The 18,720-nt window shown below is 34.0% G+C and overlaps 3 protein-coding genes across 4 annotated transcripts; 1 reads left to right on the plus strand and 2 right to left on the minus strand.

Annotated features, from left to right (window-relative positions):
- Positions 1 to 422: 422 nt before the first annotated feature.
- Positions 423 to 3,330, minus strand: LOC128184242 (trafficking protein particle complex subunit 3-like). The gene is made up of 5 exons (XM_052853663.1): positions 3,161 to 3,330; positions 2,278 to 2,375; positions 2,024 to 2,123; positions 1,146 to 1,328; positions 423 to 986 (listed from the first exon to the last, which is right to left on the minus strand). The coding sequence occupies exons 1-5, from the start codon at positions 3,200 to 3,202 to the stop codon at positions 867 to 869; spliced, it is 543 nt and encodes a 180-aa protein (XP_052709623.1). The 5' UTR covers positions 3,203 to 3,330; the 3' UTR covers positions 423 to 866.
- A 1,514-nt stretch (positions 3,331 to 4,844) lies between these two features.
- On the minus strand, positions 4,845 to 11,161 carry LOC128184549 (uncharacterized). 2 transcript variants are annotated; one of them, XM_052854084.1, is made up of 4 exons: positions 11,019 to 11,161; positions 8,427 to 8,566; positions 7,841 to 7,940; positions 4,845 to 5,326 (listed from the first exon to the last, which is right to left on the minus strand). In XM_052854084.1, exons 2-4 carry the CDS (start codon positions 8,551 to 8,553, stop codon positions 5,086 to 5,088), a joined length of 468 nt encoding a protein of 155 aa, XP_052710044.1. In that variant the 5' UTR covers positions 8,554 to 8,566; positions 11,019 to 11,161; the 3' UTR covers positions 4,845 to 5,085. The 2 variants fall into 2 exon arrangements, with proteins under 2 accessions (XP_052710044.1, XP_052710045.1); XM_052854085.1 differs by having other exon boundaries at positions 11,025 to 11,093.
- A 72-nt stretch (positions 11,162 to 11,233) lies between these two features.
- On the plus strand, positions 11,234 to 18,701 carry LOC128184548 (zinc finger-containing ubiquitin peptidase 1-like). The gene is made up of 8 exons (XM_052854083.1): positions 11,234 to 11,403; positions 12,091 to 13,467; positions 13,724 to 13,809; positions 14,184 to 14,352; positions 14,846 to 15,037; positions 15,323 to 15,491; positions 16,229 to 16,356; positions 16,533 to 18,701. Exons 2-8 carry the CDS (start codon positions 12,099 to 12,101, stop codon positions 16,784 to 16,786), a joined length of 2,367 nt encoding a protein of 788 aa, XP_052710043.1. The 5' UTR covers positions 11,234 to 11,403; positions 12,091 to 12,098; the 3' UTR covers positions 16,787 to 18,701.
- Positions 18,702 to 18,720: the final 19 nt, after the last annotated feature.

Raw genomic sequence — 18,720 nt, forward strand, 5'->3', positions numbered from 1 at the left:
GTTTAGTTTGGTTGCTGCGATTTCTGTTCTAATGAAAAATTACGGAGTTTATTAATTTCTTTTAACAAAATTCTGAAGTTAGTTCTTGTATCCATTGTCAATTATTTAATACATTGAAATTAATATATTTGGTGGGGGTTTTTAATGAAGACAATGACTGTGATTTACACCAACCCTCTTATTTCAGTTATTTGTGAAACAAACATAATGACAGTAATTTTACAGGATGGACATAGCATGTAAACAAGTCTCTTCAAATGCTGCCATTGCTAAGTTATTCAAATACGATAGTTAAGGATCAGGAAAAAATGACTATTAGGATGTACATCACATCTAATGCTGAATCACTCTAAATTATCAGATACTGATATTCAAGCTTTTTTATCCATATTTCTCTACAAAATAAAAACCAAAACTTCATCTAATTTTTTAATTTGTTTTAATGTTACAACAAACAAGACTGACCAGTAATAATCTGTCTGATCCCTTCACTTCAATCGCTGCAAAAACATGCATGTATCCACAGGGATCAAAAAATCGATACCCAAATTGTCTTATCTCAAAAACAAAAAAAAACATTTACCGGTAAGTCACAAATACATCTACAGGGATATCCTACATATACATACATCTCGACAACATTTACACAAAAGATGATACATTTACAAATGTTTCAATACATGTGTCAACATCACATATCTCTTTTTCTCCTTCGCACATATCCACATAATAATGACGTACATCATATCCTAAATTTTCAATCAATGACAGACAAGATTTGATGGAATGCAAGGTCCTAAAACTGTAAATTATCAAGACACAAGAGTCTGAAGATTATCATTTTGCTAGAGTTCTGTTAATTCTTCTTAATCCTCTCCCACAGGTACAGCATCCTCTAACCGCTTCACAAATTTGAGGCGAATTTCAGTGATGTTATCTCCCTTTAGGGTATCTTGCACAAACCTCACATCTACCTCCATCTGGACCTAAAAATAATTTCAGAAAATTTTAAGAACTTATTTACAGAACTAAATATCAGATTAATATCACAGGTACATGAGAGAGAGAGAGAGAGAGAGAGAGAGAGAGAGAGAGAGAGAGAGAGAGAGAGAGAGAGAGAGAGAGAGTTTTGTGCCAATGCCTACCATTTCTAAAGCTGCTTTCAGAACTCCACACAAGATATTAGAAAAGTTCAGCTGTGAATGGCCTGGAGGAAGTTCGACAAAATCAGTGAGGGGGTTATTCTCGATCAGGAGGGAGAATTCATCACCAGCAGCACTCCAGTTGCTGACCACTGGTTGTATCCCCAGGTACATCTTAAAGGCCAGCTGAGAAAGAAAGAGCGGTAAGAAGTACATACAAATGAATTTGTATACACAATCCAATACAGTCCCTGAAACGTTCTACTTTCCTATTTTTGTGTGCGTTCATCGTGCACTTACAGTGTGTTCACTTGCGCTCTCTGTTCCAATACGTTCGCTTAATGTACATTCACAAAGTCTTCACTTTGCACTCACCCTTCGTTCAGCGTTCACCTATCGTTCAGTCACATAATATTATATTAGGGCTGATAACAATACATACATGTATTTTTTTTTATTTTCCCGATTACCGACGAAACACAATTTAAGGATAACTCCTGAGGTTCTCTGAATAAATTGTTTATGTTGCGTTTACATAGTGTTCACATATCATTCTCCGTGCATTCTACATTCACTTTGCGCTTAATTTGCACTTTATGTTTGCTCACCGTTCACAACCTATAAGCGCTTTCCAAACTCTGTTCAACATGCGCTCATTGTTCCCTCAGAATGCGCTCATCATCCACTCACTGTTCAAGTGGGAAAGTAGAACATTTCAGGGATTTTATGTTTCAAAGTTTGATAGCAGAAGTATTAAAACTATAACTTGATTAACAAGAACACAGTTGTTAAAATCCATTTTTTTGGAGGAGATATTTACCAACTTATCTGTTTCTACTGACTGTATAGTATATGGGTGCTCCATCTTTGATAAAGCTTACCTTAGATATGACATCTGCTGTTTCTCTAAAATCATTGCACCTCCCCACATTTGACCTTGCCAGGAAATCCTCAATCAACCTGACTCCAATGTTGTAGCCCCTGAAGATATAAAATGCAGTCAAAAATAAGTAATGTACATACACTGTAGCTTGGACTAAGTCACAACAGCAAGTTAATTGTTTAAGGCATTTTTTGTAAGATTTAAATGTATTACACATATATCATATGTTATATATTACAATTTATCACTTACATTTTTTCTAGTTGCTTGTTGACCTCTTCATCATCTTCATAATCTTTTAGTAGCTGCGCCACAAGAGCACCATATGTCAAAGAGAACAGTTCTCCATTCTGCAACAACAATGTTTAAATTATCTTTTGCTTTTACTCCACCACATGTACATTCGTAGCCTGGTAGCATCAAAGCAAATTAGCTTAAGTTTAAATACAAATTTTGCACTGTAAATATCAGTGTCTCGTCGTATCGAATTAATAAAAAATGTATATCAGTAACGTATATACCATATACTAGTACATACGTCTCTGTGTATATCACAAGCAATTTAAATCTTAACATCATACCTACACATCTACACAGCATTAAGAAGATCCATGCATCAGACCTCATGGGTCATTTGATGTTCTTTCAACAGGTTGGGACCAATCGCCCAAATGGGATATAATAACCCGTTTGGGATATTATAGCCCAAATGGGATATAAATTTAAGTGCAAAAATACAAATTTTTGATTTTTAAATTTTTGATATAATCCGCATTTATGTGTATCAAATGCAACAACTTTTGGTTAAGAAATTTTTCTATATGTCTATAGTTTGTAAGATTGATCCCCAAGAAGTTTTGAATATACTGAGGGATCAATCTCCGTAACAGTACGGTTCCAGAAAAAGTTGTTTACCAAAAGTTGTTGCATTTCATCTAGGCTATTCTAATGCGGATTTATATCAAAAATTTAATTTTTTTTTAATTTTTTGCACTTAAAATTTGTATCTCATTTGGGCTATTATATCCCAAACGGGTTATTATATCCCATTTGGGCGATTGGACACAACCCGTTCATATTTTATTCACTCAGCTGTCAAATACTGCGAGAAAATTCGGAATAAAAATAAACTTACAACTTTGCGTAGATCTACTCCTCTTGTTCCTTGTCGAGACATGATTTATATACAGCAGTGTCAATGTTTAGGCGCTACATTGGTTAAGTTAAACAGGTAAATATGATTTCATGCCAAATTTTTTTCAACAAGGAAAACGCCTCCGTTGTTTTTGAACTTCCGGTTTCATTCAAAACTAAGTTGTACGAAAGCTATTCTATGGTGGCAGAGATCTGCCACCACTTGTCAGATAGTTATGTCGACTTCTCAGATGATTATGTCGACTTGTCAGATATTTATGTCAACTTGTCAGATCTTTATGTTGACTTGTCAGAAAATAACTATTTTGACTAGAAACTCAATATTTTGTTGTTAAAGCATGTTAGTGCCACTAACTGCCATTAACTTGTCATCATAATATCTGACAAGTCGACAAAAAGATCTGACAAGTTAACATACTTATTTGACAAGTCGACATAAAGATATGACAAGTTAACATAATTATCTGACAGGAAATATAATATGGCTACTAGTTTAAAGAAATTTATCATTCATATTATAAGCCGAGGTGTCAGATAATGATGTTGACTTGCCAGATATTATGTCGTCTTGTCAAATAATTATGTCGACTTGTCAAATAATTATGTCGACTTAAAAGATCCTTATGTCGACTTGTCAGAAAATATTATTTCAACATGATGGCACAAATTGGGCTTGGAAAGGTTATAGTGTTAAATTTTTAAACACGTGGATAAGTGACAAGTTGACTTAAAGAACTGATAAGTACACATAATTAACTGACAAGTCGACATCAAGATCTGACAAGTTGACATATTTATCTGACAAGTGGTGGCAGATCTATGCCACCATACTATTTGTATGCTCGATATTTGACGCTTACACTTTATTCACATAAAACAAGTTCAACATAATGAAATTATATTGCTATCATTTATGTTACAGAAGATTTAAATAAAATGTTTCCTGCTACACCGTCTATTAATTAAAACTGTAATGTTAAATCAATAAAAATTGAGAATATCCAGAAAATACAAGTACATGTAGCTTGCATATTTAGCAATCTATCAATTCTAACCAGGTCTCTATTGGGAAGCAATTTATGGCTGATAAAGAAAATAAAATCCAAAAAAGGACTTAATAGAAAAAATTTCAACTTAATTGACCTTTAATCTAGAAATTAAGTTCAAGGTCAGATACACATCTACCTCCGGACACTCTGTAAAGTTTCACCTTAATAGGGCCAGCGGAAGAGCAAATATTTAGGGGACAAGGCTATTTTTTCAGACAGGTTATATAACTTGATGGTGAACTATGACCTTAAAAATTGTTCAAGGTTACTGCAAATCCTTTACCAACAGGAATGTAATACATGTAAGTGAAGCTGAACAAGTGGAGAGAAATATGATGTTCAAAAAAAAAGGTTTTTAATAATGAACATAATCTGTTTTTCTTGAAAAATGGTTAAAGAATTAATATATTTCATTCCCTACCAACAGGCACTCTGTGGATAAAATTTGAGGTCAATTTGACCAAAGAATATGCTCTGTTCAAGTGATATTAAATGAACAAACAGAGGAAATACTGATCACAATAGAGTGCCTGCAGAGCTGGGTCTTAATTACATTGACTATCATTTTCTAAATGCATTCAGCATCATATGCATGTACAAGTCTGTTATACTATAATCATTACGCATTTTATTCAATTTTACAAATGTATATGCTGGTTCCTTAAACAATTTACAAAACAGATAAAGCAATATTTTGTGTAAATCATAAATCTCTTTATTCTAAAATTTTCAATTATGAGTTCAATCAAGCATTCCTTTGATTAAAAAAATAAATTAAAGGGCTGCTCCAGTTGAATTGTATGTAACAATAATAAAATTATATATTCACACTGCAATAGCATGTACTATTTTTTTTTTAAGATTTATTGGCTTTTGCAGCCAGGTCAAATTTATCTCTCTCTTCTTTCAATTCCAAAAGATATTTCAGTCTCAACATGACCACTTTTTCCTCACTGCAGTCATCTAAGTTGTGTCCTTTTTTCTTCAGTTCTCTCCCTTTATGGATGATTGAGAAAACAAGGCAGAGAAAGAAAACCAAAGCAACCATGTTGAATTTAACTCTCATGACAGTCATCATACCAAGGTACTCACTGCGCCTGAAAGAAAACGATTAAAAAATATTAGGAAAAATAATTAGATTGAAACCCGCCAATGGAAATAAAGCATATTGTATTCAGGTTTCATTCATTATCTGAGATTTCCTCTTTTTTGTGATCTTTATATATGTAAAAAAGGTTATTCTTTTTGTTGGGATGGCCAAATGGTTAACTGCGACTCATGCTAATTTATCATCTGGTTAACCTTATATAAGACAGTCAACTTTCAAAAGTAAAAGTTGAGCAACAAAGACTTGTTCATATCATCTGACTTTTCAAAATGGCATGCTGTTTATGCAGATAGGAGAAAATGAAGACAAGCATCCATATATGATTTACTAGATTAATTATCATAAAAGAGAATTGTACATGTACTAAACATTTGTCCGCTACTTTACCCATGAAAGTGAAAATGATTGCAATTCACAAAGGATCATACTCTTCATTAATTGAAACTACCAAGGTACATGTAGATACCTTGTATATTTGTTATCCTAACCAGGGTTTGACATTAAGTTTTTGAATTACTAATTATACTGACCAGTTGGGCTACCTCAGCAATATTTCACTATAGCCCTGACTCTTTAACCACTAGCCCCAACCAATTTTTACAAAAATAAACTAAAAATGAATAGCAAACAAAAAATATTAAAGACTTGTTTCTGTTTAATTGTATTGGTTTATTTTTAACAATAATGAATCATTCAAATTGATTCAAGATTTGATTTAATCAAATCCTACTAATATTGATGCATTGCATGGTTGACCAAGGACCACCCTAGAGCAAACCTCTGGGGAAACTTTGCTACTCCTTAGCAGAAAAACAGGAAGAAGTTTAAGAAATCAGGGAGATTTCCATTACTTGACAATGGCATAACAATAATGATGATATACACAGATTTAACCACAATTAAATTAAGTTTAAAATTTCATTAAAAAAAATAAAACAACAATTTACTTCTAAAAAAAAAAATAAAATAAAATAAACTTATCCAATTTATTAAATCAAAATTATTTGATGTATTCATACATTTTATAGATCAAAATGTTTTGTAATTGTGTTAGCTAAAACAGAGACTATATACCTCCCAGCTAAAATGACAAATTAAACATGTAAAATCAGTCTCTGTGTTTGTGTATTTTGGAGGTGTTAGTCCAACCAACCTTAATATGTTGAGGATTTTTTTTTTTTAAAGATACCCTGGTACTCAGTAACTGTAAACAAACAGTTTTATGATTATTTAGACATTTATTTGGCAAAATATTATCTAGTTGAAAATCACCAACTAATTGTAATATCGACTCTAGCCTAAAAGTAATAAAAATCGTTTTGCAAAGCATGTGGTTGCATCGCCCATATTTATAATCCCAAAAGATAATCACAACAGGCATTCACCAAGTCTGTAGAGATGTCCATAGGTTTAGATCATTTTAATGCCTCTTGTGTTAATTTACACGATTGTGAACTCAGTGTACAGGGCTACTTGAACTTTTCTTTTGAAGGAAATTCCGGCAAAGTTACCGATAAAAAGCGCGAGTATTTCGCCCACGTCATCCCCTGAGCTAGTCCTTGGGTTGTACTTAAGTTACAGTAGTTTCTAGAATTTATGCCTGTGAGGAAAAAGTGCTTTTATTTTATTATTTTAATATCTTAAATTAAGTGCACATTCATTTTTTTCACACGACCAGTCAGGCTAGTACACAGACATTTTACCCCGACCGGACCTATCGTTTACAAGACAAAGTTGGTCGGACGTGCCTTAGTGCCAAACCTTGCCTAACTGCCTGACAGCCTGTTAGGATAAAGCAAGATGTAGATTTCTCTTTCTGTAGATTCCTAATTAAACGTGAGAAATTAAAAGTAGAGAGGTTGAGATTTCAAAGGTGTATGGGTATGCGTAAGTGAATTATGGGAATCACCTAACTTCTTCATGTATTACGTCATCAGTTTTTGTGACGACATGGTTTCTACACGTTCTCAAAACTTGTAGAGTGCCGTCTACACGTAAGTATATAAACATGTAGCTTTTTACAGCAAATAAAATCTTATTAATGAGTGAATTTATTCTTGTGATACAGTTTATAGATTTTTAAACTTCATTTTGAAAATTGATAAGAAATTCATCATTTATTTGGAATTAACTAAATACATTCATGTCACAAAACAGCATCAATTTACGTACACGTTTATATCCTTGGCTACAAGTTAAGGAATATCAACTGATAAATTACAAAAAACGTGTACGTGTAGTTTTAACACACATACGTGTATCCGTACACGTTTTAAATCTCAACCTCTCTATTTTCCGCATAAACTCATGAGAAGCCAACCCTGGCTGATTTTAAAATCTTGCTTTTATTTTTCAGACAGTTTTGAACTATAGGAAATTATAACAAAAAATTGGTGCTCGCGATTTTATATTCTTGCGATTTGATACAAGACAGTGGAATCGCGGGATTAAGTACTCACGTAAAATAAGTAATTTACAGTATATACAGTGCACTAGTACTTACGTCATAAAAACAGGGGCTTCATCTCTCCAACCTATTTTTTTGGTGAACCTGGCAGTTCCTATCATTTTTGGAGTCATCCTAATAATCGGACTTTGAAATACTACAAACAAAGGTTTATATTTTAAGATTAACACTTGTCTATAAAACAATGTTATTCATTGCATTTAAATCATGCAAACATAAACCACACTAAGCTAACAAAATCTAAGTATAGTTGTACAAATACTTGTAGTATATTAATGTGAAACTCATATTAAGGAGGCATGGGACACCTGTTGAAATTAAGGTGGATAAAAGTACATTACGATCATATTTTTTTTAAGAAAGGTCAGAATTATAAAAGCCCCAGCAAACTCATGGCTTACAGATCTGTAGATAACTCTCAAACCCATTACACTACACTATTTGGTAACAATCTAGGGAAAGAAACAATTCATAATAATATTCTTGATTTTATTGTTTATTTTGATAGGAATTGCATCACATCATGGAAATGTTCAATACCACCTTAAACTGTGAGACAATTGTTTTTATATTTAAACTGCTGTACATTTGATACATTTTAACTTAGAAAACAAGCACATACCATGTCCTTTCTCTGAACCCTGGATAAGACCACGTTTTGGAATTTTATGCCATTGACTAGGGGAAGGTTTTATCTTTAGACCCCACAGAGGATGGCTCTTATTGGGGCAATGTCTTAGACAATTCATGTTGTCATTTCACCTGAAAAAGAAGCAAGAATTTAGTTATGATTGTCATAAAACTTGTTAAGACATGAAATTTCACAACTATATATCATTGGTCCCCTACTGGTAAAACCAAGGGAGATATATTCTTTCTCATGGTTAGTCAGTCATTATATCTCCTCTTCATATTTTGCTATGGTTTGGATAATCGATTTCAAACCTTCTATGATGCCCTACAGATAAGGAATGAATTCCATATTTAAACTTTTAATCCTAAAGTTTAATGTAAGTCTTATTAATGATCAGGTCAGATTAAGGTTCTAATAAATATATGAAAAAAAGAAGACAGTGCAAATCTTACTGTTCTATTCCATGCAACATATCAATTACTAATACATGTATCCACCAAGTTTTACATGCATTCCTTTTTATCCACTGGTTTTGAAAATTATTACATGTAAATACCGGTATTTAAAATATTTTGTATTCATAATTGGGTTTTTAGTGCTATGCTGGTGCATATATTTACTTCCCTCAGGGCCTTTTTTCAGGTTAGGTCATAAAATTTTCGGTTCAATTTCGTTTTTTTTGGTTTGGGTCTGCTTTCAAATAAAAATTCGTTTTTTAAACTTCAGAAGTTTTTTCTATCTCTTCACTCTTTCATAACAAACCTCAACACAATAACTAGTTTCCTTGCTAGAAATTTGAAATTGAAATTACATCGGATTAAATTAAAAAAATACGTTAATTCAAAGAATAATTTTACCTCAGATCTAGATAACTTAATGATTAATGTTTATTTTTAAAGCCATATGTACTACAAATAATTATAAGGAAAAAAATTATTGTTAACTTTCATTTTCATCATGTTCATTATGAAGTTCCTTTTCTTGATAGTTTATAAATTAAGTATATATGTGGCCGATTTTTCAATTCATGTCTTTCGTTTTAAGGTATATATTTTGATGCTTCTTTTAATAAATGGTTACGGGTGATTTGATAAATCTATATATTACCGAGCGCAGCGAGAGGCGGACGAAACGAGGATTAATGGTAACACGTATATATAAGAAAATCAGTGAAAAATGAAAGTTGAATCAGGGGTACTAAGGCCCAAAAAAATTTCTTCCAATCCTGGGCGCCACCATATTGGCAGCCATTTTTTTTTTAAAAAAGTTAGTTCGATCATTGATTGACTGGTACTTATCGATGTATATTGCCCCTAAACTCGATAAAAATTTTCTAGTGTTTTAATAAAAGGTAGTTTGAATTAAAAGAAATAAAAGAGGACACCAGATAGGTTTCAATAGTGCTTCAATCAAGAAACATGACTAGTTCTATGTATGTCTTATCAAAATATCATGTGGAAAATAAAAACATTAACATCAAGGAACTGATCTTTTAGATACTGAATAAGTATTCAATTTTATTACCACGGCATTTATATGAATTAAATTGTTAAACAATGAAAGAAGAAATTAAAAAAAGTTCGGAATAACGTAACTCTCTTCGGCTATTTCCGAAGACAAAACGTGTACGTTTCACGTCTGAAACATGACGTCATATTGCAGACTGAGCACGCGACGTTTAGTTAAACTTTGGCAAAAGATTTGAGTAGGCAACTAGGCGGATCCTACTGTGTGCGTTTCAAATAAATTTGTTCTACAAAAATCAAACTGCACTGTGTTATATCTGCGCTCGGTCCAACGGTCACACCGTTTACATATTAACAAAATAAGTATAATTATGATTTAAAACAAGTGAAGGTTAATGATATGTTCATGTTTTTTGGGTTGCGGGTAATGCACACCGTGTGTTTCATTTTCAGAAACCACATAGATTTTCCCACATTATTTTGCATAGATATGACTTCTGACTTTCCTCATTCAATCTCACTTTTAATAAATCCAAAAGACCCTTACCCTTAGCATTTCTATTAACAACTGTTTGAAACATGTTCGATGTCCAAATCATAAGCCGCCATCTTTGTTTATTTAACTAGTGTTTCTCCTTTATACTCAAGTAAGTCACAGGATATTTTATTTAGGAGGAGTGAACAATCATCAGTATACATGGCCAGAATACGTACTATATTACACAAATCAGACCAAACCGAGTTCCGGAGAAATGGAACCAAAACTGAACCAACAAATTGCTCCAGGGTTTTCGGGTATTTTGGTGACCCGTGACAGTCCTAATTTACCTGAATGAAATCATAATGCAAAGATAATTAAGAAATTAATCTTAAGTGCCTTGCTTTTCATTAATAATCATGTTTGTCCTTATAAAAAAATTGGTTGCTGATTTTTTCCTCATCTATTTCGCATGTAAAATAACAATTGTTTCAAAATAAAATTGAGGAGTGCCAGTAGGGGACAAGTATTGCTTATGCAGTGCTTTCAGAAACGAATCACTTTGATTACATCAGTAAACCTTTTCCCTGCCTACTCTTTCAATACGGGAAATTATACAATCAGTGAATAACATACCCGTACATTGGTCTTAAATTGAACAGAGGGTAATGAAGTCAGTTGATCTTGTAACAACCTCAAACTGGAAACACTACACCAAGTGTAAAAACAAAACCAAAAACGTGTTCACAAAAGACGCATTAAAAAATATAGTTATTTTAATTTGTACAGTGTAAAAAATACATCTTTATAAATTATTTGCTATCTTTAACAAAAAAATTCTTCGATGTGTTTGGAATTAAATATTATTTTTTTTATGTTTTTGACGGATTTTATCAGCAGTTCATTTTCAATCCGAGCAGTATGCTGATGAAAATGAAAATAGGCAGTTCATAGAAAATTCATGAGATATTTTTAAATATGGAAACACATTAAATCCAGCGGTTTTCTGAACACCTTAAAGGTATAGTATTATAATGATATAGTGTTTTCTTTTCGATTTGTTTCTATTTTTCAGATAAAATTTATTAAAATTGACGTCATCAATCATGCAGTATCAGAATCAGCAGTCGGGATAATGAACATCATTCACATGTCACAGCTGTTTGAATTATTTCCTTTTTTCCTCTGAATGAGACTGTTTAATATAGTTTTTTTAGTGGTCTTAATATTTCCTTATTGCTATAATCGCTTTTATAACATGTTATTTATGTCTCTGAATAGATCTATTATTTGGTAGATGATTTTAACAAGGGAGATCTACATGCTAAACAAGGCAGTACTTAGCTTTGAATTATATGAGTAATGAGTTGTAATGACAATCACCTGTTCATTTTTAAATGTAGTGTACTGTGTAGAGTTGTGTTGTTGATATCATCACCTAAAGTGGACAATTTTATAAATCTTTATTCATGTACTATATATGTATCTAGTAATTAATGTCAAGAAAAAGAAATATATGAATTAATCTATGATAGAACATGTAGATCTACATCTCGTACTAATTATTCTCAAAATACAGGCACATGAAATGAGAAGAGTTAAATGTTAATAATACATGTAAATAATTGTGAAATGATAAAAGCATGTAATTATAGAAAAGAATCATTAGTACAATTTAAACTGAACAGTTAACTGATTTGCTTTTCAGAACATCAGATGGCTGAGGGAGGTATTGCATTGAAGAAGGAGGGTGTATATTTGGAAGATGATGCTAAATTTCCCTGTCTCATCTGTGGAGAGAAGGGCCTGACCCAGAATGAAATGCGAGTCCACATAATGATGGCGCATGTCGAACGGGACATATCTTGTCCTTTTTGTGATCTTAGTGGCATTACATCCAATGAGATGAATTTACATATCAACAGTGTTCATCTTGCCGAAGAAAATACTACTGCTCAATCTAGTAAGTCCAGCACCTTGTCTGATTCTCTTGAATCTGAAGTTCCCCTGTCACAGACATCCACCGCAGCAGATACACATTCCAAACACCAGGGCAAAGTAGAGGCAGCATCAGATAATGCTCAGACAGTCAAGTCGCCAAAAGGCACTAGTAAACCCAAAGATGAAGATTTTGATGAAGTATCCCATGATAAAGCATTTCTTCAAACAGAGGACACGGCTGGAGGCTCTGGTGGAAGTCATGAGAAAAGCTGCAATTTACACAGCAAAGATAATTCTAGTCAGACATCTTCCAATGGAGAACATGGGGCCAAGTCTTCTGAAACTTTGGACAAGACACGTCTGTTCTTGGATGTCAACCAACCCAAAGAAGAGGTGGGGGTTTTACGAATGACTCAAGGTTTTAACAACAGCCATGACAACACTTCCAGAGAAGCTGCAATAGGAGGAGAAGCCATAAGCACAAGGACCAGTTTCCAAGGTGTTCAAAGAAATAGGCTTTTAGCAATGCCAGATATCAATGATAATGTAGAGCCAGATATCAACTCCAACATTCCCGGTGAATTTCCATGTCCAATGTGCCAGTTCAGTACAATCTCAGAGGCGGATATTCAGACTCATGTCAATAGGGAGCATTTAGATATCCTGAGTCCATGTAAAGGTGGTGACTATGAGATGGTGGATGATGATTCAGTCCCAAGATGTCCTCTCTGTGGAGCAGCAATGGAGTCGGTAGATGAATTACAGATCCACGTTAATACTAGTCACACTGATATCCTCAGCCCGGACCAGCCAATGGAAATGCAAGAAAAATTATTTTCTCCAATGAAAAGAGACAGTAGAAATGTAAAGCCAATCAGAAACGAAAAGACATCTATTGCAAGATCTGCATCCTCTGATAATGTAAAGCCAATCAGAGGCAAGAAGACTTCTATTGCAAGATCTGCATCCTCTGAGAAGAGTAATAAAGAGGAAGACTGGGAAATGGCGGCCTGCAGTAGTAGCTGGAATGGCAATGAAAGATGGCATGATACCTACAACTGCCCCGTTTGTGATCAAGAGTTTGATGATGCTGCCATCTTAGAAATCCATGTCAATGGCCATTTTTCTGCCAACAATACTCCAGGTGAATATACGCTTATGTTTATAGCAGTCTAGTTGAAAAATAAAATATTAGGATTTAGTAGAGGTTTAATGATACAATTCAATAGTAGCATGATTTATTGTGATACTCTGAGATTTTATCATGATACATCAATGTGTACCTCTTTTCTGAAATCAGAAATAATTATAACTGCTTATACTGTATGTATTAAACAACTAAAATATTATGCATCGCAAGAATTGCTATTAAAAGATACATCATTTATTTATATTTGCAGTAATTGATAATGACTTTGCATTGGCTCAAGAGCTTGGGAAGTCAGAACATGAGGACCAGGAGCAAAAGCAGTTTGAGGCTTTGCAGGTGTGTGTTAAGTAATTGTACCATTTGTTTGTGTTAACACTACATGAGACATTAACAAACAGAGGCATTTTAAGTAATGTTTGTATATATATATGTGTGTGTTTGTTAATAAAATTACTGATTTATGTTGAAATTAAAGGTAAAATTCTTTTATTTTTATTGGCAAGAATCTGTTGTTTAATTAGCAATCTAATTAAAAATTAGAATCTCCATCTGCTCCACGGTTTTTTGATACATTAACTTATTGAAAACAGGTGAGCAAACAGGTGAGCGGTGGAAGATCTGATTTTACTGGTATTAAACTAGCTTGTTTAAGCCTCTTATATCAGGTTTGGTTTTTGAAGTTGATTGAGATTTTTCCATCAATTTTTCAGGCAATGTATGGTATGAAAGGGAATTCCAGTTACAAGAAGCAATATGAGAAGACTTTAGAAAACTCATTCACAAGAGGAGAATTGAGCATCACAGAGTATCATCTTCGTAAACAGAGCATGAAGACCAGAGATCTTGCCGGCACGGACGACGGACACTCTTGTACGAAAGGTGTGGATCTCAAGGGGTGGAGTATTGATCAATTTTAAATCACTGAAAACTTAACCCTTTTATGCCCTACTGGTAATTTATTGGATGTTTCACTCAATTTGAAATGTCACCCAGTGTTAGTCATAGTGAATGGCTTTAAATCTGAGATTATCTTGATGAACATGCACAGTTCAGTTAGATTAAAACATTGAGCAATCTATGGTAGTTGGATATGAAATGCTGAATTGTGAAGGCTTAATTTTTTTTTGTCAGTATCTATAACAACTTGTGGTGCATTGAATCAGTAGTCTTCATAATAAAAGACAAAGCTGCTATAAATAACTGGGGTTACTCTCGAAAATCACTATGTAGTAGCTTTTAATTTCAATTAATGACAAAATATAGTTAGCTTATGTACCAATTGAAAATTTGTATATCGAAACAATAGTATTATTAAAGTTACATATTTATCATATTTCTTAAAAATATTTCTACCTATTTATTATTTCTTCAGGTGTAATGGAGAGATTAGCCACCTACTACGGCACCAAGCCCCCCAACATTGCCAGTGTTTACTTGGCCTCCCATGTGGACCACTACTCTGCCTCCTATGGAGACCGGGGGTGGGGCTGTGGGTACAGGAACTTCCAGATGCTGCTCTCCTCCCTGGCAGCCAATCCGACCTACAGCAAAGTTCTCTTTAATGGTGATTTGGTTTTGTTCTCTTTCTGTGTAAAGGTTTAAAACGAAACATTCATAATGATTATGCCTTAAAAACCTGCCTCATTTTGAATTCGTATACCATATTGTGGTAAACTTAAAAGGGAAGGATGCTTTTAAATCAATGAAATATATATCCTTTAAATAATTTTAAAGTTGATGATTATATTAGAGATTTTGATCGGTTAAAAATTTACACTATTTCTGATTTTTAATCTGACAAGAAGTTTCATATTGTAATAAAATTTTATCATGTTTCTGTTATTATCAGGTAAGCCTATGATTCCTTCCATTCCCAAAATTCAGCAGCTCATAGAGGCGGCATGGGCCAAAGGGTTTGACCAGCAGGGCAGGGAGCAACTGGGAAACAAGGTTACCAACACCACCAAGTGGATCGGCGCCACCGAGATAGCGGCCACATTGTACTCACTGAAAGTCAGGTAAGGAGGAGAGTCGGAGCATCTGTCTCTTTAAGTAGGCTTCATGGTAATGGCCATATTATTATATTTCTATACACTGTCCTCACGTAAAATGAGTTGGGCGGGGGGGGGGGGGGGGGGGGGGGGGGGTGAGAACAGCAACTGTTCTTTAGACGGCCACATTGTACCATATTATTGTACACAATACTTTCTCAAAAGTCATGTAGGTGGAGGCTTCGACATCTGTATCTTAAATGAGGCTACAAATGGCATTGGCCATTTTATAATATGTTTCACCTTAAAATATAGAAGAGGCTAGTTAAGTTTGAAGGGGGTTGTTTGAACTGATTGTCGACCACCATTAGGTCTGTATTGTCATGCTTCTTTGGAAGCCACATTACTGACATTTGCTGGAAAGTCAGCTAGGTTGCCAGGTAGCTGTTAAATCCATCTCACTTGAAGTTACAAGTGACAGTGAGTGTTATTTTGTTTAAATAACCATCCTGTATAAAGAACTTGCTGAATGCCACGTTAGCTGTAAAAGAGTATAAATCACTTGGCCATATCAAGGTATTGGCTGTGTGATAAGGAAACTGTTAAATCCTTTTCGAATACTTAATGTCAAATTCCTTATTATGTTTAGAACTTCCACTTGTAAAATGTCTAAAGAAATCTACTGAACAAATAGCACGTAAGAACTGGTTTAACTTGTGTGTAAATCAATAACTGTTTATATCTGTACATGCATTTTATTTCAGATGTCAGCTGTTGGATTTTCACAAGCCATCTGGACCCCAGGGCACACACCCACGACTGTTTGAGTGGATCAAGGCTTACTTTGAGAAGAGGGAGCCATACAAACTCCCCATCTATCTACAGCACCATGGTAACCAATTGCTTAACGTTCGCTTCACGTCACTAATAACCATTCTAAGTTTTGCAGTTTTTTCATAATCCAGGGACACTTTGATACAATGATTTAATTAACATTCACCTTATATGATTTATACATTACATGTACCTATAAAAATTCAACAGAATTGGTCTTTTATTTTCCTCTAGGTCACAGTCGGACAGTAGTGGGAATAGAGGAGATGCGGGAGGGTGGATTCCGTTTGCTCATCTTCGATCCATCCACTCCACGGAAACAGATGCAGCAGTACCACGGTGTGGTGAACGGTGGCAACCTAAGGACCATTCGCCGCACGCTGTATGGACTGAAGGCCAAGCAATATCAGCTGGTGGCGGTGACCGGCGTCCTCACTGACCAGCAATATGAGGAGTACAAGGTCCTCCGTTCTCAGAGAATTGACTAGGTGGGGCTGTTATTGCCGGCTGCCAGAGAATCGACTACATCTAGGAGGAGCTGTTTAGTCTCCACATGGAGGGGCTGTATAAGTCAAACAACAGGATGAAACTGTGTGATTCAGTCAACTAAATGTCTAACAGAAAGGTCTGGTCTGATTACTGAATGGCACCACCCTGTTATTTATATATAATGGGTAGTCACCTTTCAGTTGACTGAATGACCCAGCCTCATCCTGTGTAGTTATTCAAGGTTATTCAGTGGGAAAAGGGAGATAATTCTACTGCAGTGATGTTGAATCTCAAAGCTTAAATTTTAGATAGGATGTATTGATTGCATAGTGCATTAGGGAAAAAAAAATGTAATGGGGAAATAACGTAAGATAACTGGTCAGGTTAGAAACTGTGATAAGATGTTCAATAACTAGTACATGTACAACTTAAAACCTAAATGTGCTGAAAATAGAACAAAGCAATATTTGAAATATAAAATGGATTGATGTGAAAACTTATTTTGTTCACATACTGTAAACCAACTTTTATTCGCGTGCGAGAAATTTTTCGCAAGGTTAGCGAGAGCCTTGTAGTCGCAAATATTTCCTGCTGCAAACCAATCATTTGTCTTTAGTTTTTATAACAATGCTGGTCTGGATAAGGCTTGGTCGCGAACATTACTCGTCATGAACCAGCTTATCGGCAGTTAATCGCGAAATAAAGACGCCGCGAATAAAAATTGGTTTACCGTATATTGATAAAAACAAAGACTATGACTATTTCATTGGTTAGAATATATACACTCACTTAAATTAGGTTCTTTGAAATGCAATATTTCACTATATAGATATACCGGTACTACATATTGTTCAGTTTGACATTTTTAGAAGAGCTTTGTAGAAATAGATGAAAGTTTACATGTTAAAAGCCTTGACCCGGGTATTTGTATGATTAACAGCACAGCTTTCCAGTGCTTTCCTTAGATTTTCTTTATTCTTTTTTATTTATTTCCAGATCCAATTTATCCCCAAAGCTATAATTAATAAGCTAAACGATGAAGAAAATTAAGTTATAGTATTTCATTCACAATCTTTTTGTTCTGATACTTTTTACATTCATGCTATGACTATTGATGAATGGGAGATATGAACAAATTCTAAGATTCAAACCAAAAAAAAGATGTTTAAAGGAAAAATGGATGCTCATCCTCACAATGTCAGGGGTCCTAAGTCTACTCGTGGCCGTGGGTCCCACTCCCTCAGACACAAGTGGACTCAGAACCCCTGACATTGTGAGGATGATGGATGCTCTATGATTGGCTACTTTCTCAAATATGAAGTGTTGGAAACCTTTAGCAAAGTTAGCGAAGTAAAGTTAAAAAAGAAAGTGTTTAATTTGGAGCTAGTTGTCAAATAAATGGCAGATCTTCATTCTTTTTTTCAATATTTTGATTACAACTGGAATGTTAATTAAATTGGCATCTGTATTATATATTGAGTTCCCAGTCCAATGGAGTACATGCTAAACAAAAACAGCAGATGTCAAATGAAATATTTGAAGAAAGCACTGGTACATGTACTGTAGCTTGTAGCTGGTATCATGACTACATGTACATGTAGCATCTGTAATAAATACCTATTTATGAAATAGTGCAGACTGCTTTCTAAGTACATCATTGTAACAATGATTATGTTAATATGGCACTGTACTTACAAATATTTGTAACTACATATTGTCTTGTCCAATATTATTGATGCTGTTTATACTTTTTGTTATTTATTTCATGTCAGTATATTTTTTTAAATGCACAGCTGTGATAAATGGTAACTTTTACAAAATTTAATGGTTAGAATGTTGTAAAAAAAAAAAAAAAAAAAAAAAAAAGCCAGACTTATTGCCATTTTATTGTTGTGAAAAAAAATTGATATTAGGATTGTTTGTATTAAATTCC

This window comes from Crassostrea angulata, chromosome 5, assembly GCF_025612915.1.
Source record: "Crassostrea angulata isolate pt1a10 chromosome 5, ASM2561291v2, whole genome shotgun sequence".
In the NCBI taxonomy this organism is placed as follows: domain Eukaryota; kingdom Metazoa; phylum Mollusca; class Bivalvia; order Ostreida; family Ostreidae; genus Magallana; species Magallana angulata.

Coding starts and splice junctions, on each gene's coding strand:
- LOC128184548 (XM_052854083.1), top strand. CDS start 12,099: ATGGCTGAGGGAGGTATTGCATTGAAGAAGGAGGGTGTATATTTGGAA. Junction 13,468..13,723: donor TTCTGCCAACAATACTCCAG/GTGAATATACGC, acceptor TTATATTTGCAG/TAATTGATAATGACTTTGCA. Junction 14,353..14,845: donor CGGACACTCTTGTACGAAAG/GTGTGGATCTCA, acceptor TTATTTCTTCAG/GTGTAATGGAGAGATTAGCC.
- LOC128184549 (XM_052854084.1), bottom strand. CDS start 8,553: ATGAATTGTCTAAGACATTGCCCCAATAAGAGCCATCCTCTGTGGGGT. Junction 7,941..8,426: donor GGGTTCAGAGAAAGGACATG/GTATGTGCTTGT, acceptor CTTTGTTTGTAG/TATTTCAAAGTCCGATTATT. Junction 5,327..7,840: donor GAAGCCCCTGTTTTTATGAC/GTAAGTACTAGT, acceptor GTTTTCTTTCAG/GCGCAGTGAGTACCTTGGTA.
- LOC128184242 (XM_052853663.1), bottom strand. CDS start 3,202: ATGTCTCGACAAGGAACAAGAGGAGTAGATCTACGCAAAGTT. Junction 2,376..3,160: donor GAGTAGATCTACGCAAAGTT/GTAAGTTTATTT, acceptor TTGTTGTTGCAG/AATGGAGAACTGTTCTCTTT. Junction 2,124..2,277: donor AACAAGCAACTAGAAAAAAT/GTAAGTGATAAA, acceptor TTATATCTTCAG/GGGCTACAACATTGGAGTCA.